Source organism: Prionailurus viverrinus, chromosome B4, assembly GCF_022837055.1.
Source record: "Prionailurus viverrinus isolate Anna chromosome B4, UM_Priviv_1.0, whole genome shotgun sequence".
Taxonomy (NCBI): Eukaryota; Metazoa; Chordata; class Mammalia; order Carnivora; family Felidae; genus Prionailurus; species Prionailurus viverrinus.
Genome location: NC_062567.1, coordinates 28,738,318 through 28,763,537, shown reverse-complemented (window position 1 = coordinate 28,763,537; position 25,220 = coordinate 28,738,318). Strand labels below are relative to the sequence as shown.

At 33.9% G+C, this 25,220-nt stretch overlaps 1 protein-coding gene across 7 annotated transcripts in view; it reads left to right on the top strand.

Annotated features, from left to right (window-relative positions):
- The window catches only part of CUL2 (cullin 2), a 156,937-nt gene that overhangs the window by 124,564 nt on the left and 7,153 nt on the right, over nt 1–25,220 (top strand). For all 7 annotated transcript variants that reach the window (XM_047866153.1, XM_047866154.1, XM_047866150.1 and 4 more), the window contains 11 exons: nt 4,112–4,208; nt 4,302–4,412; nt 7,703–7,865; nt 10,589–10,713; nt 12,465–12,572; nt 13,518–13,577; nt 14,267–14,395; nt 14,505–14,591; nt 15,580–15,732; nt 15,995–16,072; nt 21,241–21,307. In XM_047866153.1, the coding sequence (XP_047722109.1) occupies nt 4,112–4,208; nt 4,302–4,412; nt 7,703–7,865; nt 10,589–10,713; nt 12,465–12,572; nt 13,518–13,577; nt 14,267–14,395; nt 14,505–14,591; nt 15,580–15,732; nt 15,995–16,072; nt 21,241–21,307 (1,178 nt within the window). The remainder of the gene's footprint in view (nt 1–4,111; nt 4,209–4,301; nt 4,413–7,702; nt 7,866–10,588; nt 10,714–12,464; nt 12,573–13,517; nt 13,578–14,266; nt 14,396–14,504; nt 14,592–15,579; nt 15,733–15,994; nt 16,073–21,240; nt 21,308–25,220) is intronic.

Here is a 25,220-nt window from a genome sequence, read left to right as displayed (position 1 = left end):
ATAATGAGTTGGGTTGTTGTTATCCTCAGAAAGTGACCAATTAGCCTTATTCCCCAGTATATTATGATGATCTTATAGACCTAAATACATTTGATTTGTTTCTATTCATTGTGGTGTTTTACTAAAGTTTAAATTGCTTGCATTTGGTTAGGTGGCACCATGGTCTTTTTGAGAAGATCCTAGTCATCCTTGCAACCTTTCTTGTTACCTAGTGTGTCAGGATGTGCCAGACTCACCTTGTACATTTTCTTCCCTGGACCATGTAATTAGCTACTCAATGAAAAACTTAGTTTTAATACACAAGTGGTACATACATTCTTGAAAAACTTTGAATGTTCCAGATCCTTTTCTTAGGCTTTCTCTTCCCAGAGGTAATAATCCCTGTTATTATTTGCTTAAGTGTCTTTGCAAACCTTTTCCTAGGTCTTTTTATGTTTACATACAGAAATAAGTACAATACAGAGATTGTTTTCTTTTTTATGTGATTTTTTCTAACTTTTTAAAATCATAAATGATGTACATACTAACTTTTTTTATTCAATTATATATCTTGATAATTTTTCTGTTAGTATATACCACATTCTTTTTAAACTGTTACTTAGTATTTATTTAATATGGTCCTACCTCATTTTATTAAACCCTTCTCATGGTGTATATTAGGTTGTTTCCAGTTTACCCACTAATCCAACTCTCGCTTTTTATCGTGCATGAATGCAGATGTTTGTTTGGAGCCATAGAGTACATGCATTTAGAATTTTGCCAGTTTGCCCTCTGATGCGCTTGTTCTTCCACAAGCAGAATGTGAGAATGCCTGTTTCTCTGCCATTCAGCAATACTTGCTGTTAGGAAATCTTGCCAGTTTGAAGGTAAAACATTTCCTCGATTTCCCATTGCCTTTCTCGGGTGGGAATAGGGGAAACTAGAAGGTGTTCTCAGGTGAGGGCCGCAGCAAGTCTTCTGGTTGCAGCGGTTTCCCTTCTTGAGCTCTGCTGCCTCTCATGCCCCGCTTACCGCCCCAGAGGGTCACACACACAGAGCTGCGACTCGTCTTGCTTCAGAGACTGACTCTTGCTCCTCATGTCCTGGATGGTTTTATCAACTTTCTGTGCTGTCCAGCTTTCGGTGTCTGACACTTCTTTGCCTGTCTTCCTCTACTCCCTTCCCATCCTCTCCTTGTAGCATTTCATTCTCTTGTGCATTTTTGCATATAGTTTTATTTTCCCACACTGTCCTGTCTTCTTTCCATCTTTTTTCAATTTCTTTAAGTCCAAGGGCTACCACCAACAATGGGGTACTAAAAATTAACCTTCCTGTCATTTCCCAGATTTACAGTAGGGACAGGGGACTGCATTTAGTTTGCTGGAACGCTACTTTCATTTAAACATACGGGTAAAGGGAAGGTTTCACTAAGAGATTAATGTACCCCTTGTCATATATCAGTATCAAGACTTTTGAGCGTTCCAGCCTAACTTTTGGTGACTGTCACAAATTTGGTCTGCTGTTTGAGTTAAAAGTTCATTTCATAGGCTTTAAAAGCTTTGATTTTAAAATGACAATCAGTGCTTTTTTGGTCTCTTTATTCTCTTCTCTAATATATTAAAAATGCTTCCATTTTGTTCCTATCAGTACTTAAAATAATAGGTGGTATTTATTAATTGTTTATTCCTATACCAAGCACTGTGTTACATGCTTTCTAGCATTATGCTTAATCTTTACCACATCCTCACAGCCATGAGGTGTAGGTACTTTTATTATCCCCACTTTACAGAAGAGGAGATCTGAGTGAGTACCAAAAGGTTAAGAAGTACCTGCCCAAGGTGACATATTAATGCAGCCAGAACTCAAACCCAGGCAGCCTGACTCTAAAATCCTGGTCTTAAGGTCTATGCTAAATATTCCTTTTGGTACCTATCATCTCAGCTGATTGGTTTCATTATGTTGGTAATTTCATTATGACTTTTGTAGGCATTTGCCACACAGTCCTGTTAAGATAAAATAATTAGCAATATTTCTAAAAATTTATTTCTTTTCTCAGGGTTTATCTCTTGGGACCAGGTTCTTAGATGAAAACTAGAGTTTATTCAGATGACCAATTTAGTCAGTGCTTTTGTGTATTACTAACTTGGTATCATTTCAGTTTATTTTCATTATCTGTCAGCCTAATAGAAATACTGTATATTTATAATGTTTTGTATGGTTATAAAAGTGTGTGGTGATCTTAAAGATTGAATAATTATGCCTAAGAGTTTCTGAATTCAACTGTTACCTTTTTAGGGAGGACAACTTAGTTATTAAGCACTGGGAATATCTGTGTTTCTTCTAGACAGTGTGTTACCCAATTCCAGCTTACCTGGGCCTTTTGGGATCAGAAACAAATGGCAAGAGTGCTGAGAATATCAGGAGTGGAAGTTTTCCTGGTGCTGAGCAGGGAGAATAGACTTTGGTCATGAAAAGAATTTTAGTAGTCTAATTTTCCAAAAATTCAGACGTTTCTCATTCTTGACTGATTTTTATTTGGCCCTAGGCAAAGTTAAAAGAAAAAAAATCTGGTGTGTTCCAAATAGATGAGATAGGTTAGATCATTATTTCACCAGATTTAATTTGGATTTAGGAAGGAACTGATAGAAGGTGAGCAGAGCAGTATATGTGACATTATAGGAACTCATTGCTTTTGTTAGTAATATCAAAATGTAGATTTTGTATCTGAGATTTTATAACTGACAGAATTATTATACCTATATTTGTTCAAGTACAAAAACCTTCCCCTAGACTATCCAGATAATTAAAGAAAGAATGAAAGAGTATTAGAGAGATGCAGAGGCAAGGAGGGACACTAATATGTAAACATCATTGCCTCAACACTTTTCAAAAATGTTAGAAAGTCTTTTTATCCTACTGTAAAGAACAAGATATTTTTATGATGGAATGGTGATCATGTATTTTCTGTTGTTCTCTCTGTAAAATAAATATTAACTCAGAGGAAAAAAAAAGACATTTTAAAGTGAGGTGAAAGATTGCCAGGAGGAAGGTAAACCTTTGACCACATAATGGTTTGATTTGAGCATTAGTACTGGAGTCAGAAACTCCCAACTTTGGGCCAGACTGTTGGTCTGTGGCTTTAGGCAAACTATTTTTTTCTATTTCATTTTCTCTTTCTGTAATTAGAAAGCCTGACATTCACCTACACTTGTTACCATGTTTAAAACTTGCATCTTAGGGGCGCCTGGGTGGCTCAGTTGCTTGAGTGTCCAACTTCAGCTCAGGGCGTGATCTCACGGTTCATGAGTTCGAGCCCTGCGTCGGGCTCTGTGCTGACAGCTCGGAGCCTGGAGCCTGCTTCAGATTCTGTGTTTCCCTCTCTCTCTGCCCTACCCCCGCTCGTGCTCTGTCTCTCTCTCTCTCAAAAGTAAATGAACATTAAAAACAACTTTTTGATAAATAAAACTTGCATCACAAATAGTGCCTTGGCTAAGTAGGAACTTACCAAATGTCACATGAATAATTGAGGTGATTTTAGATTCCTTTGCAGCTGTAAAGGGATATAGAAATACTGAAACATATCTCACTAAATGTCTAAAATTTCCAAAAACCTTTGTGTTTGCATGGGAAGCAACTCAGTGGCAGATCTCTTAGAGAATAGCACCTATTAGTCCCTTCAGGGAGTAATAATATATAGAGTTTATATGTACTGTCAGATTATTATGGGCATACTTGTAATGGTCCAGACTGAATTCTGACCAAATCCTCTAGTAACAGTTTGTGGCAAGTCAAGTTCAAATATTTTTAACCATCAGTATTAAAAGTCTTGAATTGATGGCCTCATGTCTGCTCTAAAATGAAAGTAGTATCATCCAAGTATCAATGTAGTGTTTACAATTAACACTTTTCTCATTTATTGAAATGACATCTAATGACTACATTAACTATCATAAATATTAATTCAGCTATGATATGAAAAAAATTATTTTTAAGCATCAAGCATGCATTGACCTTTAAAATGCTTTATAAATTGATTAGACCAATAGAATATTAACAGCCATATTTTGGCATTCTTTGCTATTTTTCCATAGATAATTGTATTCTCAATATTTTTTGTTATACCTTGTTTTAGTGATCGTGGTGGAGAAGACCCAAACCAGAAAGTAATCCATGGGGTTATTAACTCCTTTGTTCATGTTGAACAGTATAAGAAAAAATTCCCCTTAAAGGTAAAAAGCCTCCTTTAAAAACATAATCAGACCTTTAATTTTTTTAAATTACTTGTTCTAATTTTTTAATTAAATTTTAATTGATTTATTTAGTTTTATCAGGAAATCTTTGAGTCTCCCTTTCTGACTGAAACAGGAGAATATTACAAACAAGAAGCTTCAAATTTATTACAAGAATCAAACTGCTCACAGTATATGGAAAAGGTAAGAAAGAGCATATTATGTTAAATGCATCATCTCTTATATGTCAGGCATGGTTTTATTTAACATTTGTTTTCTTAATTAAGAAAGTGGAAAAAGCTTTTATTTGTTTGATCATTACTCTGGGTTATAATTAATGTGCAATTCCTATTGATAAATCATTGTTCTTGCTGTGGCATTTTCCATGAGAAAAAGTGCTATCCAATTTTCATCATGGTTGATGCTTTTTGATAAATCCTGATTGCTTGATTTGCTTGCCTTTAAAATTAATATTCACAGTCTTGGCTAAAGGATAAACTATATTTACGCTTAGTAGATAAGTTTAAGGCATAGGATAAACATAGAAGCGAGGTATGTGGGTTTTTATCTTTTCTTCTTTAAAATGGAAGTGAAAATAAGGAAAAATATAATAATTCTAGATATTTGGATAGGTTACTCTTTGGGTCTGTTCAACTTTTGGAAGACTGAGTAAAAGCTCCAGAAGAAACTTTAATTAATCCTTAAACCAACATTTATTGATTACCATATTTAAAACTGTATGTGTATTTTCTTGGTAAAGGAATAGTTATAAAGTCAGCCATCATATAAGATGTATTAAATTTTTAGCCAGGTTTTTTCATTTGCTGTACTGAATTTCAAGCACTTTATTATAGGATGATATCTGTTAGTTTGTTTAGCCAAGAAAAATAACGTATTATAAGTGGAATAATTATAGACTGGCCTCCATAGATGACAGGTTAAGAAAAAGCAGTACTTACTGATACATTATATATTCCACAAAGCCCAGGTCTAGAAGTCTGAGCTCTTTTATTCTCTTCCTGCTGTTGTCACTAGCTCTGGCACCTTGAGTAAGCCTCTGGGACATTTTTCTCCATCTATTAAGAGGTTACATTAAGTCAGTGATTCTTAGCTCCAAGCCCTTTTTGCATCTTAGACTCTTGTTAAGGGTTCTAGGTCCAATCCTGAAAAGTATGCACAGAATATCAGTGATACGTACACTCCTTGTTACATTTGGTTTACAAGGAGGCCCTTGGCAAAAATACTGTATTTTCTCTTATGTAGAACCATACACTGTCTAGAATGTGGGATATCTAGAATAGATAAATTAATGGAGACAGAAAGTTGTTGAGATGTTACTGGGAGGAGGAGAGAATAGAGAGTTATTGTTTAATGGTTAAAGAGTTTTTGTTCAGTGTGGTGAAAAAGTTTTAGAAATAGTTGCACAACACTGTGAATGTAATTAATGCCACTGAACACAGTCAAAAAGTGGTTAAAGTGACATATTTTATGTTATATATATTTTACCACAATTTTGAAAACACTAATAATGTAATACACCCAAACAATTGAATTATATTTTAAATGGGTAAATCATACAATAAGTAAATTATATCCCAAACTGTAAAAAGGATGGCCTTTGGAAATTATGTTTGGGAAATAGCATATATAAAAGTAGTTCATTTAATTTACAGACTAATGTAGCCGTCCTACTTCTCTTTCTGTATTTTACCTGTAGTTTTGGCCTTTTCTCCCCAGCTATAAGTGATTTTGTAACTATTTGAAGCCTTGCATGGAGATACTCCACTCTTGTCTACCTTCCTCTTGATACGTACCCTTCTCCCGATTGTCATTTTTTTTTTTTTTCCTTTACTCATCCTTCCTCACCTCCAGACTCTAATTCCTGTTGCATTTAGTTAACCCATAAACACTAAAGTCACTTACAGTGCACTATAATGATTAATAGGCATAATCCTTTTAAGGGATATTTTTGTTTTGAAAGAAAAACTTACTGACCAAAATGACTGTCTTCATTGATTAAATATGTGCTATAAACATCTTATAAGCTATTATTATTATTATTATTTTTTTTTTTTTTGAGAGAGAGACAGTTCACACATATGCACATGAATGAGCAGGGAGGGGCAGAGGAAGAGGAAGAAAGAGAATCTTAAGCAGGCTCCATGCCCAGCACAGAGCCTGGAGCCCTATGTGCAGCTTGATCTCACAAGCATGAGATCACTTGAGCTGAAATCAAGAGTCGACGCTTAACCAGCAGAGCCACCCAGATGCCCCATCATCTTTTAGTCTGGATACTTTTTTGGCTACCTTTGGTTTCTGTGTCTGCCCTGAACTCCTGGTTCCACAGGGTGGCAAAGATAGGACCATGAATCTCTCTTCCATCTTTACCTCATTTTCATCAAAAGGTATCTGAGAGATATCCAGGAATGATGTCTTATTTCCCCTCTCAACATCACCTTTCATCCCAGTATTAGCTTCTTTTTTTTTTAAGTTTTGTTTGTTTACTTTAAGAGAGAGAGAGAGAGTGTGAGCAGGGGAGGGGCAGAGGGAGAAGGAGAGAGTAAATCCCAAGCAGGCTGCATGCTATCAGCGTGACTCAGTCTCTAAACCATGAAATCATGACTTGAGCTGAAACCAAGACTTGGATGCTTAACCAACTGAGCCACCAGGCACTCCCTCCCCCCAGTATTATCTAATTATGCCCAGACAAATCAGTAGTACTCCCTAAAGGCTTAACTATACATGGTTCTCTGGGACCTGTTAAGTTCAAAAACTCTAGTTATATAGCTTTGCATTGCAGGGTATTTTCAAAGTCTATACTATGCTAGCATGATTTTTATTGCAAATGCAGTTTTGTTTTGAGGTAGAAATTAGCCAGATTCTCTAGCTATTATCTTTATTAGCTGGTTCTTATTAATATTAATCAGTATATTGTTTGTAGCCCAATGTTTCTTATATAGGATAAGCTTTACTAAAGATATTGATTGACATATTTAACTAAGACTATATTTGACTGTCAGAAATTTTAATGAAATCTTTAATGTGATAATTAATGTACATACTGTTTACACTTACATTTTATAAGAGGAACCAATATAAAATAATTAGATTAATCAACTTGATCCAGTTGATGTAAATTATTTTTTAGTTTGATAGTTAAATATTCATAAAGTAACCACCTGTTTTATTTTGTAATAATTTTTACCCACTTTTCCTGTTGCATATTAACTTGCCTTTAAAATGAAGACAAAATGTAGACCACTTAACTTTATTAGTTCTTATTCATAAGATTTTGGTGAAATGTAGGTGATAGCTAGTAGCCTAAATAAAAAATTGAAATCATTTATGGAATGTGGACTTACGTTGGTTATATAATCCTTATTTGTTACCTGGCCATATTTAATTGAGCCATTAAATTGAGGCTACCTAAGTTACTTACTGATAACAGGTTTTTCCTCATAGTAGGTCATGACTATAAGAATATATTTCTAAAGGTTCTAGGTAGATTAAAAGATGAAGAAATTCGATGTCGAAAATACTTGCATCCAAGTTCATATACTAAAGTGATTCATGAATGTCAGCAACGAATGGTAGCAGACCACTTACAGTTCTTACATGCAGAATGTCATAATATCATCCGACAAGAGAAAAAAAATGGTAAGTGATATGAAACAGTAACTATGAATAGCTATTAAATTATAAACCCACTTTTTACATCATCTTCAAACTTCCTTAGTTTGAAAATGTTTGCACATTTTTGTGTATCACAAGGGCTAATTTCCTTAATACATTAAGAGTTTCTCATAAACAGGAAAAAAAGCAAAGAAGATGAAGAGGAAACGTGAATAGATTTTAAATACACGGAGATGCTTAATCTCACTCAAAATAGAAGAAAATATAAAATAAAGATGCAATGAAATGCTAGTAATAAGCAGTAAAAAAATGGGATTTTTTTTTAAAAGACAAAATAGCACTAAAAATTTTCACTAGCAGGGAGTAAACATAACAAGATATGTGCCAGACTTACACAAAAAACTAAACATTGTTTTTTTAATATTTTTTTGAGAGAGAGAGAGAAAGTGTGTGTGTGTGTGTGTGCGCGCGCGCGTGCGCGTGCATGAGAGAGAGGTGGGGGGAGGGGCAGAGAGAGAGGGAGACACAGAACCCAAAGCAGGCTCCAGGCTCTGAGCTGTCAGCACAGAGCCCATTGTGGGACTGGAACCCATGAATTGTGAGATTATGACCTGAGCCGAAGTCGGACGCTTAACAAACCCAGGCGCCCCAAAAAACTAAACACTGTTGAAAGCAACATTGATTTATAGATCAGGAGAATATACTCAAAACTGAAGTGGTTTGATTTTTGTTTGTTTGTTTTAATTCTGAAAGTTAAACTCCTAGACTGAGAAAAGTCAAAACAATCTTAAAGACCATAATGGGAAGACTGCAGGATAGCATGATTTATGATAAAACTACAGTAATTAAGATATCGAGGCATTGGTGTAAGGGTAGAGAGATAGACCAATAGAATAAAATAGCATAGAAAGAACCCATGCATACATACAATAGACACTTGATTTATGACCAAAGTAACACTGTAAAGCAATGGGTGAAAGATACAGTCTTTTTAACAGATAGTGCTGAGTCCATTGGATAATCACTTGGGGAAAAAAGTAAAATTTGATCTGTACCTCAGACAGCATGTCCAGAATCAGTCAATACATTGTAGGCTTTTGACCTAAATGTAAAACAGTAACACTGTGAGAAGATAATGTAGGAGAATAACTTCATGACCTTGAGGTAGGGAAAGATAATTTTAAATAAGACACAAAAAGCACTAACCACAAAGGAAAGATTGATCTAGTGGACTGCATTAAAATTAAAAACGTTGGGTCATTAAAAGACCATTAAAAGTATCAAAAGACAATCATAGGGTAATATATTTGCAATGACTGAAAAAGGTTTATGTCTAAAGTATAAAATGGTCAAGAAATTTGAACAGGTACTGCAGAGTAGAGGGTATCCAAGTAGCCAGTAAACATATACAAAGGCCCTCAATCTTATTAAAATAGGGGAATACAAATTAACCACACTGATATCAGTAGTCACATTTTGATATAAAATTTAAAAGATTGAATATAATAAGCATTAGGAAATATGTGGAGTACAGAGAGCTTGTTATACACTAGGCTCAGAATATAAATTGATGCAACTACTTTGAAACACCGACATTGTCTCCCAGATACATAATCCCCTGCCCAAACTGTGTGCAAAAACGTACAAAAAGGTACAAGAATGTTCGTTGCAGTGTTATTTGTATCAGCCCCAAACCATAAACAGTTCAAATGTTCAATAACAGAATAGATGAAGTACAGTATATTCATACAGTGAAATATTATAGAGGAGTGAAAATGGACAGATTACAGCTACCATACAAAATGTAGATCAACCTTATAAATATGTTGAAGCAAAGTAACCAAACATGAAGGAATTGTATGATTCCATTTTTATAAATCAAAACAAGCAAAACTAATCTGTGGGTAGTCATGACAGTGATTGCCTTTGAGGAAGAGCAAGAGGAGTAGTGATTGGGAGGAGGCGTGCAGGAAACTTGTAGGTGTAGGAAATGTCTGTTTCTTACCCAGGGTGGTCACGTGGGTGTTTATGTGTTCACTTATGACAATTCATTTAGATACATGTTTGCACACTTTTTATGCGTGTGTTATATTTCAATAAAAAGTTTAAAAATACTGCACGGAGACATCATTTTCACCTCTCAGTGGGAAAGATCAAAACATTTGGTAACACATTGTTGGCAAGGGAACTTCCTGCTGTTGGGAGCTGTGTTATAAGGATCTGTTTAGAGGATGAAGCTTTGACATAACAATCCCACTTCCAGGGATTTATACTACAGATATGCTTGCTAATATACAGGTTTAGTAATTGTAATGTTGTAATAGCAAGAGATTGGAAACAACCAAATTTTCATAAATTTGTAAGAATTTGTAATATAGCCATATAATGTGGTGCTATGCAGTTATAAAATATGTGAAATACACTGTGTAATAATATAAAAAGATCTCTTAAGTTAAAATAGTGTGTTATACAATTGCAAATAATACATAAAACGGGCTACACTTTTTGTGTAAAAAGATGCAGAGGAAAGACTATATGTATTTGTGCACGAAACATCTTTGAAAAGGTATTAACTACAGTATTCCTTTCCTGTGGGAAAGGAGGACTGGATGGTTGGAGATGGGTGTGGGGGACTTTCTCTGCATTCTCTTGTAACTCTGCATTTTGAACCATATATTACCTATTGCATTAAAATATTATTTGAACTCTTTGGAAATTTAATGATCAAATTTTCTTTTTCTCTTCAGACATGGCAAATATGTATGTCTTACTTCGTGCTGTGTCCACTGGTTTACCTCATATGATTCAGGAGCTGCAAAATCATATCCATGATGAGGGCCTTAGAGCAACCAGTAATCTTACTCAGGAAAATGTGAGTTATATAAGGAGCTGGGATGTTTTTCTCTTAATCAGAATATCATGGAGTTTTTCTTTTGACTTCACTATTTTAAACAATGGCAGAAGAGTCCTACCATGATAACAAATGAAACATATTTATTAAAATATGTTTTAAACCTATAGTTTGTTGTCCTTATTTTGGAATTACCATATTATTAGAAAGTCATTGAATGAGATAGGCTTCTTAGTTATACTGATGTGTTCATTTAGCAATTGTTAATTAACTTCTCACAGAAAAATATGTTTGCTGTTTGTAAATGATTGTGTTTCTATGTAACTGGCATTAATAGTTATAGTAGTAATGGTATCTATCAAAGGCAGTATAGGCAAATTACAATTTGCTTTCTTTATAAATGCTCTGAATTTGGTAGTCCAGGAAGCAAATTTAAATTAAAGCAATCTTCCCTAAATATATGCTTACTACCCAGAATATCCAGCAGTATCCTCATGTTCCTAACACCCATCTTTCTGAAGAGTTCCTTGTCAGTCAAATGACTGTTTACAACAAGGTGTCTTTCTTCTCAATATGTGTTCGTATCATCAAATCTTTTTGGATCACCGCCTTTGTTATCACTAGTGATGGCTTGACAAATAAGATAGACATGACATGAAATGTTACTTCTTTCTCTTCCTGAAGTAGAGCTTTTGGCTCTTCATTTGCAGTAATCTCTATATGGATATCATTGTTTAGGAGCATTTATTAAATGCTCATCACTCCAGTGATTTTTATATCCTGCCACAGTAATGGTTTTGCCACACTAATAAGTTTTCCATTTTTGTAAAGCTTAGGTTTATTAATCTATATTTTTTAGATTCTGGGTGTTAAATGGTACTAGGCAAAGAGGCAGAGATTGGTGTCAAGGACAAGGGGGTGGAAGTGTAAGAGAATACATTTGTAGTAGACCCAAATAATTTTAGCTGACATAGTTCCCTCCATTAAGATCAAAAACTCACTTTTGCACTGCTAGATACTTCTTCCCTCTGAGATGTAGGGAATTGTACTGCTTAGTTCCAGGGGTCTCTGTTTTCACAGATTCTGGCTTTTTAACTCTCCTTTCCCTCTCAGCCTTCAGTAGCTTTGAAGGCAGTTTTTGTTTATATAATCCTCTATGAAAGTGATAGGCCTGGTAGTTGAGAGGCTGTATCTTGTTACCCTTAAGATACGGTATTCCAACACAGAAGTGTTTTTAGTCGGTTTTTCTGGCAGAAGAACTAGAGTCCTGCATTTCAATGATGTTGAATGACAAGCTAATTTCCATACCAAAGGTTTAGATTTTTAATTTTTTTTTTTCAACGTTTATTTATTTTTGGGACAGAGAGAGACAGAGCATGAACGGGGGAGGGGCAGAGAGAGAGGGAGACACAGAATCGGAAGCAGGCTCCAGGCTCCGAGCCATCAGCCCAGAGCCCGACGCGGGGCTCGAACTCACGGACCGCGAGATCGTGACCTGGCTGAAGTCGGACGCTTAACCGACTGCACCACCCAGGCGCCCCCAAAGGTTTAGATTTTTAAAGCCATCTTAGTTAAAAACATTTTTGAGGGTCTATATGTAGATATGTATCTAGATATCTAGTTATCTAGATATCTAGATACTAGATATATAATGTGTATATAACATTAATTTGCTTGGGAAAAACTTTACACGTAATGAAGCAATTCTTTTAGTGAGCCTAATTTTATCCTTCTTAAAATGTGATTTTGTACTTTGTATTTCATATTTGTAGATGCCAACACTATTTGTGGAGTCAGTTTTGGAAGTACATGGTAAATTTGTTCAACTAATCAACACTGTTTTAAATGGTGATCAGCACTTTATGAGTGCATTGGATAAGGTAACTTTTTAATCTGTATATATAATTCTATTTAATCACTATTCTTTAGACAGTTTCAGAATTTGAGCTTCTAACTGATTATGTGTATGACTTCTAATCTAGACAAAGTCAAAATTGAAATATAACTTTTCTTTTTTTCTTTTTCTTTTTCTTTTTTAATGTTTTTTATTTATTTTTTGAGAGAAAAAGAACAAACAGGGGAGGGGCAGAGAGAGGAGGGAACAGAGGATCCAAAGAGGGTTTTGCACTGACAGGTGACAGCAACAAGCCCATTGCGGGGCTTGAACTCATGGACTGCAAGATCATGACCTGAGCCAATGTCAGACGCTCAACCGACAGAGCCACCCAGGCGCCCCAAAATAAAACTTTTAGATTAATAACTGAGTGGTTAAATCAAATGTTTGAATTATATGGGAATTGAATTTCCCATGAGTATGCAATATAGGGGAAATTTTTAATAAACTAGTATCTTCAAAAATGCATGTGTAATTTTAATATTCTTTAGTAGTGATTTTTCCTTTAAATATAATACTTAGGCTACTATATTTGAAATATTTGAAATAACAATGATATTTGAAAGAAAAATAAATACGTTTTAGAAACTTTTGGATTTTAGTATACCTTAAAGGAAAATTTGCTTACATAGCTATTGTAAGATTTTTTAAAATGTGGTCTTATTTTATCTGTGTTCAAATAGCAATAATGAGTTATAGAGAATATTTTCAGTAGGAACAATATATATAATTTTTATGTAGTTACCATGAGGAATAGAGTTAGAGAAATTTACCCTGTGTTAAATATGAAAACAAGAACACTACCATCAGAATGCCGTGTTTTGTGTGAGGCACTAATTTTTGGATTTACAGATAATAACATTCTCTGTTGAACCATCTGCACTTTTCCCCTATTCCTGGGGACTAATTATTGGTCTGTTTTCTTATGTAGGCCCTTACATCAGTTGTAAATTACAGAGAACCCAAGTCTATTTGCAAAGCACCTGAACTGGTAAGTTTGATGATTGCTTAAAAATAATCTTACGGAAAATCAGTATTAGAAAAAGAAAACTGAGGAGAACATCAAATTAATTTGCTTTTGTAGTCTCTTTCAGAAAAATAGATGAAATTAAATTATTAAAAATAAAAGTGATTATATACATTGTGTATAATTTGGCATTTATTTAAGGAATGCAATTGGCCATATGCTGAAGCCTTTTTTGTTTTTAAGGAATAACTGAAGGAGAAAATATTCCATTTTACGTTTGGGGTTTAAAATACGTTTGCTTTGAAATAATTTGCATTAGGGAATTTTTTTACCTGAACTCTAAAAAAAATTGATGGTAAGTTTTTGATAGCCTAAAAGAAAAGTACTTATTTAACATAATAAATTACAGAGCCTCTCAAAACTCATCTAGGTGTTCTTTTGAAACTTAATTATTTGTATCAATGCTTTATTGGTCACTACATGTTGATTAGATTTTTGGGTTGTTTCTACGTGTTTTTGTTTTTGTTGTTGTTTTGGTTTTTACCTTAAGACCTATATTTTAAGGTCATGTTCATGTTTTTAAAATAAAAGCTTTAGGATGCCAGAGACCCTGTCCATTGATCTTATTTTGTATTTTTGCCACCTTGCCTCCTTTGAGGCATGATATGTACAGAAGGGCCCTTTCTAAAACTTACTGTCAATTTCTACTTCAGCTTGCCAAGTACTGTGACAACTTACTAAAGAAGTCAGCGAAGGGGATGACTGAGAATGAAGTAGAAGACAAACTCACGAGCTTCATCACTGTTTTCAAGTATATCGATGATAAAGATGTTTTTCAAAAGGTAAGTTATAAATAAGGAAGTTATATTTGTGTTTCAGTCTGCTTTGATTTAGTTTTGAACTTTAAATCATCAGAAAGGAAGTAATCTTTAAAAAAATTTTTTAATGTAGTTCTACGCAAGAATGCTGGCGAAGCGTTTAATTCACGGGTTATCTATGTCTATGGATTCTGAAGAAGCCATGATCAATAAATTAAAGGTAATTTAAGCCTGTGATCTAATAATGTCCTAAAAATTATTCCACTAGCACATAAATATATTTATTTGCAGCATTATATGTAGTAACGAAATCTTTCATCAATAGGTAATTGGTTAAAATGTAGGATGTATATTTGTGTGGTGGGATATGCAAATTATGCATTGAAAGGACAAAATCCCTGTCTATATATTGATATAAAATTATCCACAAGATATAAACAGTGTTAATTTTACAAAAGACTTGTATTACTTATAAATGAATACACCGAAATTATTCTTTTAAGTACAAGTTTTGGAGTACAGTTGAATTTCATTTTTCCTTTGTAAATATTTCTACATCATTTTAGCTTATGGACTGATGAGATAAGTAGTAGCTGGTTCTTATCCTGCGTTATTCAGTAGTTGATCATTTTCCTATATAGTAGACACAGAATATAATATGTGGTCCTTTTTAAATATATCAATAACTTTTTAAATTTTAAAAATGATGTTAACACAAAGCGTTTTGTATCCCAAGACTAGAGATCCAAATTTTCTGACCTGGTGATGACAGAGTTTTAAATAATTTCAAAGAGGTAGATTTCAATAGATGGCATTAAAAATATGTCTAAATACCCTCGTTTTTAAATTGACTACTGGCTCAAATATTCCCAGTCATCTTTCATGTGTGTTTGATACTATATATAAACCTTAAAAGGTGTCTTACATATAGTGGACATTTTGTAGTGTTGAAATAGGATATATGAATTTATAGAAAAGTGTTTTAAAGGGAAATTTATTGTTTCATAAATATGTGTTCTCATTTATTCTGCATTTAAACAGAAAAATTTTTTTGAAAGGTTTTGTTTTGAATAGCTGCTTTAGATTATGAATAATATAGGTCTCTGGTGTAAATATACAAGCAGGATGTTTGACTGTAGACCTATCACATTCTTTTAATAATCAATGTGGTTTTTTATTTTTATTTTTAAAAACTGTTTCTTTTACAGCAAGCCTGTGGTTATGAGTTTACCAGCAAGCTTCATCGGATGTATACAGATATGAGTGTCAGTGCTGATCTCAACAATAAGTTCAACAATTTTATCAAAAATCAAGACACAGTAATAGATTTGGGAATTAGTTTTCAAATATATGTTCTACAGGTATGACTAACCATTTCAAAAACTCTGATACAAAGGATTAATAATGGATGCCTGATTACATTTCTTTCAGTCAGTGGATGCTATCTTCTAAAGTTACATGTTATATTGATTTGGAATGAAATATGTCATGATAGAAATGTTGATGGGCTTTATCAACATTTTAAGGGAGATAAAAAAAAAGGGGGGCTTTAGTTGCTTAAATCATTTTAAAAATATTTACTTTTAAGTTAGATATTTATTTGTTTAACTTTTTTCCTTGTAGGCTGGTGCATGGCCTCTTACTCAGGCTCCTTCATCTACATTTGCAATTCCCCAGGAATTGGAAAAAAGTGTACAGATGGTAAGTTTGCAGAAAACATATTAGAAGACCAAAGAAATTTTAATAATTGTCTTCACGTTATATTTAAATATTTTTACAAAGCCTTGAGGGCCCATGTGATATAAAAGTATATTCACAAATTATAGTTAGTCTGCCTTGTAGGAAAAATGTAAATTATTGTGGTTCCTAATATTAAAACTAAAATGCCAAGGCAGTGCCTTGGTTGCTCAGTCAGTTAAATACTAAGTTGGCTAAATGCTAAGGGGTTGCCAGGGTGGCCAAGTCAGACTCTTAATTTTGGCTTAGGTTATGATCTCAAGGTTAGTGAGACTGAGCCCCATGTCAGGCTCTGCACTAACAGCACAGAGCCTGATTGGAATTCTCTCTCTCCCTCTCTTTCTGCCCCTCCTCTTCTCATTTTCTCTGTCTCTCTGTCTCTCTCTTGCTCTCTCAAGGTAAATAAACTAAAAAAAAAAACTAAAATGCTAATAAGTGTGTCATCCAGTTCTTTGTCAAGTGTGTCTCATTTTTATTAAATCTGTTATCTGCTCTTAAGCAGTTTTAAGTTACAGAAATTTTGATATTAGACAGCTTAGACAGCTTAGAACACAATACTTAAAATGATCATTTTCTAATTTTAAGTTTTGGAGCCATTCAGTTTTGGAGCCATTTTTGAGCCTCCACATTTATCCCCTGTGATAGTTATTTTTATTTCTGGACTGTGATTTAGGTAAATATATGGAATGTGAAATAACCTAGAAAAAATGCTTTAAGTGCAACTGTAAATAAACCTTACAATGCTTACCAAAAAGCTTTTAAAAAGACTGTAGAGACTGTATCTTTACAGCTTTATTGAGCTATAATTCGTATAACATATGTCTTAGCCTGTTCAGGCTGCTCTAACTAACAAAAGACCACAGCCTGGGTGGCTTATAAACAACAGAAATTTATTTCTCACAGTTCTGGACGCTGGAAACCTAAGAACAGGGTGCTGGCGTGATTGGGTGAGGGCCATGTTCAGGCCACAGACTTCTTGTGTCCTCACATGGTAGAAGGCGCTAAGGAGCTCTGTGAGGTCTCTCTTCTATTAGCACTAATCCTGTTCCTGAGGGTTCCATATTTATGATCCAAGCACCTCCCAGAGGCCTCATCTCCTAATACCATCACATTGGGCATTAGGATTTTAGCATAGGAATTTGGGAGGGACACAGATGTTCAAACCATAGCACTATACAATTCACCCATTTAACATGTACAATTTCAGTGGTTTTTAGTATATTCACAGTTGTGCAACCATCACACAATCCATTTTAAAACATTTTTATTACCCCAAAATCGCCCCTCCAAAACCCCCTACCCATTTGTAGTCATTCCTCATTTTTCCTTAACTCCCTTCACCACTCCACTCATCCCAAAGCAGTCTACTTTCTTTCTCTATAGATTTGCCTATTCTGGACATCTCATACAGAGTCATATCATTTGTGACTGATTTCATTCACTCAGCATAATGTCAAGGTTCATCCCATGTTATAACATGTATCAGTAGTTAATTCCTTTTTATTGCCAAATAATATTCTCTTGTATGGATGTACCACATATGTGTCCATTCATCAGTTGATGGACATTTGGGTGGTTTCCGCCTTTTTAATATATGCATAATGCTGCTGTGAACATTCGTGTACAAGTTTTTTAGTGGACATGTTTTCATTTCTCTTGCAACTAACCCTTTTTGATTTACTAACTCACCAAAAGAGGTTTCTTATTTCTTGACTGATTAGAAGTTTGGGTAGCATTTTTTTCTAGAGAAATCTTCATTATTGTTTATAGTCCCTTATTTGGACACTAACTTGAGGTTGTTCATGAACCAGTGGGTTATGCATACGTTATGAAGTTAAAAATGAAAATGGTATTTCATTACACTATTCCCTAGAGATATATGTAATGGATATTTTGAGTCATGTTTTAAAGTAAGTATGTTTTTGTTTCTTTCAAAATAAGCACTATAAATAAAATAACAGTACAGGCTTTGGAATCATAGTTTTTTATTTTATATTCCTATCCTGCTATTTACTATGTATGCTCTGTGACTTTGGGCACATAACTTTCTAATATTTTAACTGATAAGAGGACTACCTCAGAGTGCTGATACAAAGATAAAATGAGATCATGTAAAGCACTTAGCCTGGTGTATAATAAGTACTCAATAAATGGTAGCTAATATAGAAGAAGTAACAGTTATAGTAGTAATGGTAATAGCAGAGTTAGAGGAGTGTAACCAACCAGGTAGATTTCAAGATACTAGGCATAAGGTAGGCTTTCAAAATAGGAGTTGAACTTAGGGACTTCTTGCATCTTCCTTAGAAAGGCATGGTGGCACGACCATCTTAGAAACTACATGAAGAAAAGCATTCATTTGGGTGGGCATAGTATGAGCCCAGGTTAGTACAGATTTTTCAAAAAGGATAGATGCAAGCTAGGAGTAGGGGTTGGGTAGCCAGGTAAGGCATTTTGATGTATTTGTGATCTGGCAAGTGGAAGAAAATTAACCTCTCATCTTTGACAGTATTAAAACTTACTTCTTAAGGGCCCAAGTTTTTGAATCACAATTAAGGCAGAGAACAGGTGCTGCCACAAATAGTTTCCTTTTAATTTTATGTTGTTTTTTTTCTCTCCTCTTGAAATAATCATTTTCCAACATCAGGTTTTTCAACCCTTCAGCCTTTATTAATGTATAACTTTTATCAGGTTTCACTTTCCTCACTTATAAACAGCGGGGTTTTTTTTTCTGACTATTTATGATTCCATGAATATTGTCCTCTCCATTTGGATTTTCGCTAATTACCAGTAGAGGGAGTTTGTCCTCCTATTTTTTTCCTAGTAAATCCAAGGGTTCAGTTACATAGGAATGAAAATCCATCTGTGTACTTAACAGTGTACATTTTTACATGTAAATAATTCATCTTGCCTTAGTGATCTTTTCTGTATTTTACATCTTAAAATATGTAGTTATTTTACAAAAAATTTACTTTCATTTTACACATGTGAATCTTAAAACTATAGAAATTAAACTTTAATTAAAAATAATTTATTTTGGGGGCACCTGGGTGGCTCAGTCGGTTAAGCGTCCGACTTCGGCTCAGGTCATGATCTCGCGATCCGTGAGTTCAAGCCCCGTGTCGGGCTCTGTGCTGACTACTCAGAGCCTGGAGTCTGTTTCAGATTCTGTGTCTCCCTCTCTCTCTGACCCTCCCCTGTTCATGCTCTGTCTCTCTCTGTCTCAAAAATAAATAAACGTTAAAAAACTAAAACAATAAAAAATAATTTATTTTTGCATATTAGACCATTAATCTTGTTATATTTCCTTTGTACGTGGTCCAGAAATCTGAATAATACTGAAGAAATATAATCTGTATTAATTCAGCTCTCTATTAGAAGTGAATAGGAATTACTCATTTTTAAGGCCTCTTGAGTTCTAATTAATACCCTCAAACGGCATTTAAAAGATGCTGTCCTAGCCTGTTACTTATTTTAAAATTAGAAGTTGAGGCAAGACATATTTTTTACTACTAAACTTTGGTAACATAATTGTTTAATGATACAATGAAGCAAAGTTTTTAGCTTTTATCTTTGAATACCAGATGAATATTATAATATTTCCATTTGGAACTGAGACTTTTCTTGATGATTTACAGAAATGAAAATCTTTATAATCAGATTTTAAATTTAAGGTAAAAGAATGTTTTCTGTTGATGTATCTATATCATTATCAATAAAACTTGACTGATAGGAGTATAAAGAGGCAAGGCATGTGCCTTCAGAGCTTGGAATATACATCCTGGAGCTAGTTTTGCACTTAAATAATTTATAAAGAGCATTATAAAGTTTGATTTTCTTGATTTCAAAATGTTTTATTTTGCTTTTGTCCACAAATTCATTGTAAATTATTCATCATAAAATTATGAGTTATGTAGTAGTAATTGAATTTATTGACACCCCTGGAGATGATTAGTCGAAGCCCGCTTCTAGGATTCTTTGATGACATTATTTTGACTTTTCTCTTTGTCTAGATTAGAACCAAGCAGAAAATCTTAAGTATTTTAGGTGCCAGGCATTTCCTATTTATCATGCTATTGGAGGGAAAGCGTGCTGAACAAGTTTTAGCTTCCCAGGACCAGGCAAACTTGGAATAAACTGCTGAAAAGAATTCACTAATTCTCTTGGCTGACAGCTATAAACTTCTGCTGTAAAGAGTGAAAGTATGCAGCTGGCAGGTCAAACATTGGTGATTGCTTTATTGAAACTTTGTTTTGGGAATAAAAAAGGTTAAGTTTGATATACAGATAAAAGCTTTAGGTGTAACTATTACCTGTGGCACATCATGGCTGAAAGTATGTCCATAATTCTGAATTGTGACATGATGCGTTTATTTTTTAGTGTTATAATGAAATTGAGGTTTGTTTTTTTTACATTTCAGCATTGTTTTCTCACTATAAATTATGTACTGGCTCTTTAAAAGGTACTTTTTGGATTGATGTCCTACAATTATACATTCAGTTCAAGGAAGATGTTTTTTAATTTTCAAAGCTACAATAATAGAATGTTAATTTTTTTTATAATAATATCAACAAAAGAAGATACAAAGATGAGTACCTTGAAACTTTGTTTGTATTCGTGTTTGACTGGATGTAAAGTTAAATTGTAGATGTCACCTTATAGGTAACCACAGAAATATTAATCAACCTGTCACTTTAGCAAGGGTATATATGTTGGCAAATAGGAGATTAGAAATGAAAGTATGATTTCCATTTTCATATTGGAAATATATGATGATGTTTTTGGTCTGTAGTTTGTATTTGTAAAGTCCAAATGGCTATCATTACAAACTCAAAATGAATCATTGACTATGTCATTTCTGAATTTATACAAATAGTCAACTGTACAGGGCTGTGGTTTAGTGGAGAGAATCCTGGACAAAGTTGTAAGTGAAAAGAGCTGGACTAATAATTGTAAGATCTTGGTCAGGGACTTGCCATGGATATGTTTTCTAATCTATACAATGAGTAAGTATACCAGATGGGTTATAATGTCTTTTCTAACATGAACATTTTTTTTACTTTTCCAATGTAGTAATAGCTAGGTAGTTATGTTATAGTAGCTGAAATTAACTTGATTTTTTTCTTTTTCTACAGTTTGAATTATTTTACAGCCAGCATTTTAGTGGAAGGAAACTTACATGGTTACATTATCTCTGTACAGGTAAAATGCATTTAATTATATCTAGTGTAGTGAAATTTACCTGATATAATTATGTTAATAATTTAATGGAAGAGATTTCTTACAGCTTAATGATAGTTTTGTGTTTTTTTTGTTTTATTTTTTTCTAATGATAGTTTTTAACCTCTTTTCCTCTATTTGCCTTGCTGGTTATCATTAAAGCAACTAATAATGAAGTTCAAGTGCAGCACTTTTTAATAGTATAAGTATAAAATTATGCTGTTTTTATTACTGCTTGGTAAGAAAATGTCTGAATTTTATAATGGTTTCTTACATTTCTGTAACAAACCACTTTATATAGACAGTAGAAATTTTATTTAGAAACCAAGACTTGACAGGTCAGATACTCTTAAAAAAAACCTATTTTCTCTAAATATGTCAAATGTCCTCAGAAATTTCATTAAACATTATAGGATCATAAGGAGATCCAAGCATTGGATTTTTCTTTTTGGTGCTATAGTGAACTGCAATAGTAAATACTTTTTCCAGAGTGTCCCAACTAATTTCCAGTAGTTTTCAGTTTTAGAAAAGTTAAGTCAGAATCTGGTCCTTTGCTTCTTTCTGGAACAGTGGGGTCCACTTATTTGACAGTAGGATTCATAACTGAATGACTGTAGACTGTGTGCAGTTGCTCTGAGTTGCCTGAAGATGTTAGCCAAAGCAAACACTCAAAAATTTCTCTACTTTTGCTAAAGCTCTGCTTTGAAAAGTTCATTGAGTCAACTTTCTCTTTCTATAAGAAGGAAAAGGTATCTCTGTTAAGGGTGTATCTCTTAGAAATGGTATAAGAAAATTTGATCAATCAGGTGCCATAACCTTTATGAGGAAATTCTATTCACTCACTTAAGAAAAATTTCTCTTACCATTTATTTGACTAATTTATATTTGGAATATGATGTCTCATTGTTAGTAATACATATTAGTACATAATCAGTACACGATAAAACATACTTACACAAGTTTAACTTTATTGAACAAGTTGGACATTTACATTTTTTCAGCAGTTTGTGAAATAAATGATTAAAAAAAATTTTTTTAACGTTAGTTATTTTTGAGAGAGGCTGAGCGTGAGTAGGGGAGGGGCAGAGAGAGAGGGAGACACAGAATCCGAAGCAGGCTCCAGGCTCCAAGCTGTCAGCACAGAGCCCGAAGCAGGACTCAAAACTCACAAACCACGAGATCATGACCTGAGCCGAAGTCAGATGCTTGACTGACTGAGCCACCCAGGCGCCCCAGAAATGATATTTAATAAGTGGTCAATTTGTACTTGACCTTTAATTTTACATCTGTTATGAATTTTTTCTATTCTCATTTAGTAAATATAATGGGTTTTAAGAAAAAACATGCTCAACCAGTGTTTTAGATAACTAAAAGAACTAATATATCTTAATGTACTTGAATTTAATTTATTTTTGATATCCATGAATATCTGTCTTGGGGAGTTTAAACTCTCTTTGTTTTTCTCATTACCTCAGCAGTAATCAACCTCCTAAAGTATTTTAATGAGGGGCTCACTTTTTTGGTGTTCAGCAACTTAATTGTCATAGAAATAAAGAAAAAAAACGACATAGTTTTTGCTCTTGGAATTTGACCTGAAAACTGTTACTGATGACACCTAGATAGGAAAGAGAACAACATTCCTTTTCTGTTTTTGAACATACAGAATTCCAAAGCTGGTCCATGATAACCAGATTTTTGGAACTCATTTGTTTGTTTTTGTCTTGTTTCAATGTTGTGTATATGTGTCTTCATTAGAGTCAAATAGTTTATTCCTTGGAAAAGATATTGTTAACCTTGTAAATTCGTTTTTGTTTTGAATCACTGAAAGCACTGAAAATACCTGTGATCTATCAGTGAAACTATTGGGTAAAATTTTATTTTGGTTTTGTTTCTCATTTATTCATTTACTCATTAGCAAAAGTCATCAAACACCATCTGTCATTAAGATGCTTGTTCTGTGGTTCCCACATTTGTCATAAGGTTCCAGGGCTCCTTTAAAACATTGGCTCTCATTCTAGACTAAGAGTTTTGTTTCTTGAGAACCCCTATTACTCATACCTTTGCATATAATCAAAATTACTCTTTCCTAATCCATTTGTACATTATTCCAGGTATTATTTGTATTGTAATCCAAGAGTCTTTACAAATGGTTGGAGATGGGGTATAAAGTGATGTTTGGAGAAACTTAGAATCAGGAGATGTCAGGTTATTAGCCTATTAAGTCTATAACCTTGAGCAAATTGCTTAACTTCTCTGAGCCTATTCCTTCATCTTTCACTTTGAAAAATTCATTTATAACCCAGAGAACATCTTTGTCCCAAGTACTTCTGTATGCCAAGTACAGATAAAATACAGAGCCTCAGCCCTCAAAAAGCTCACATCTAATGGGAGGATAGACAAGTAAATAATTATGGTAAATGTTTTGAATGTTGTAATAGGTGAGCCCAGGGTTTTAGTTTCCCATAGATTGGTGGTAGCAAATAGCTCCTGGTGAAGGAAACCTTCTGAGTAAATAACATCTAAACTTGGTTTTCAAGGATGAATAGGACTTAGCCAAGATAGGCAAAGAAGAATGTTGAGAGCATATTACCAACAGAGGTAAGAATTTTAAGAAGTAAGCAATCTATGCTATCAGGTGTGACAGAGATACTGAATGAGAGAAAGATAAAAATTTCATTGGATTTATGACTAGGACATTGGGTAGAATTATTCTGAGAGAACAACTGGATGAAGAAATGACAAATACAGAACCTAGAAACTTACACTGGATATAAATAAATTTTATTTATGGCACATCAAGATTTTATAGGAATCCCAAGTCAGCTGCTGAGAGATAAGTTGAGAAATAAATTCAAGGGAAGTAACACTTCATTGGTTAATACATAGCTATGTAGATAATACATAAATAATACATATAATTAGATTATATAAGCAATTAATGAACTATAAGTCATATAAGTATTGATTATTTGCCAAAATCTAATCTGGCAAATTTGCCAAAATCAAAATCCCACCATATTGCACATACCTTAAAAGGTAATGATCCTATCCTTGACTGAATTCTCTTTCATTATTGATTTCAAATACTTTGACAGTTAAAATTGTGAGGGATTTTAATATTACCTAATGTCCAGTCCATATTTAGATTTCCTTGGTTGTCCCCAAAGAGACCTTAATGCCTGTTTTAATGTAATCAGAGGTCACTGATTGCATTTGGTTATTGTGTCTTCCTACTTCCTTTCCCTACCACCTCTTCCTTAACCCCCTTTAGCCCTCTTGATATACTTTTTTGAAAAGACCGGACAGTGTTTTGGATTTGTCACATTATTTTGATGTATTTGATTTGTTTTCTATTCCCTATACTTTCTGTAAATTAGTATTTCTGAAATTAGGTTCAAAAGTTTGATTCTATTCAAATTATATTGTCGGCAAGAATACTTCTTAGGCAGCTCTATATACTTCATAATGCACCAGAAGGCATATAATATCAGGTTATCCCACTATTAGAGACTAATGTTGGACACCTGGTTAAGGTGGTGACCACCAGATAGCTTCATTGTAAAGATACTCTTTTCCCTTTTCAATTAACAGGTGATCTGAGGGGAGATACCTAGGTCCCATATGAATACCCTTTTTCAGGAACAGCTCTATCTAATGGTTTTGGCACCCACGGATGATCATGGCTTGAATCAGTTATTTCATTACTGATTGCAAATTGGCGATACTCTATCACTCATTCAGCATTTAGTAGCTGACATTCTTCTGTAAAGAAAAGCTTTCCCTTAGAGACTAAGGAGCCGACAGGTAATGGGAAAGTAACTTGGATGAAACTATTAAGAGAGTTCTGCCCACTCGTTAACTTCCTGTAGTTGTAAATACCTCTTGAGTTATGGTT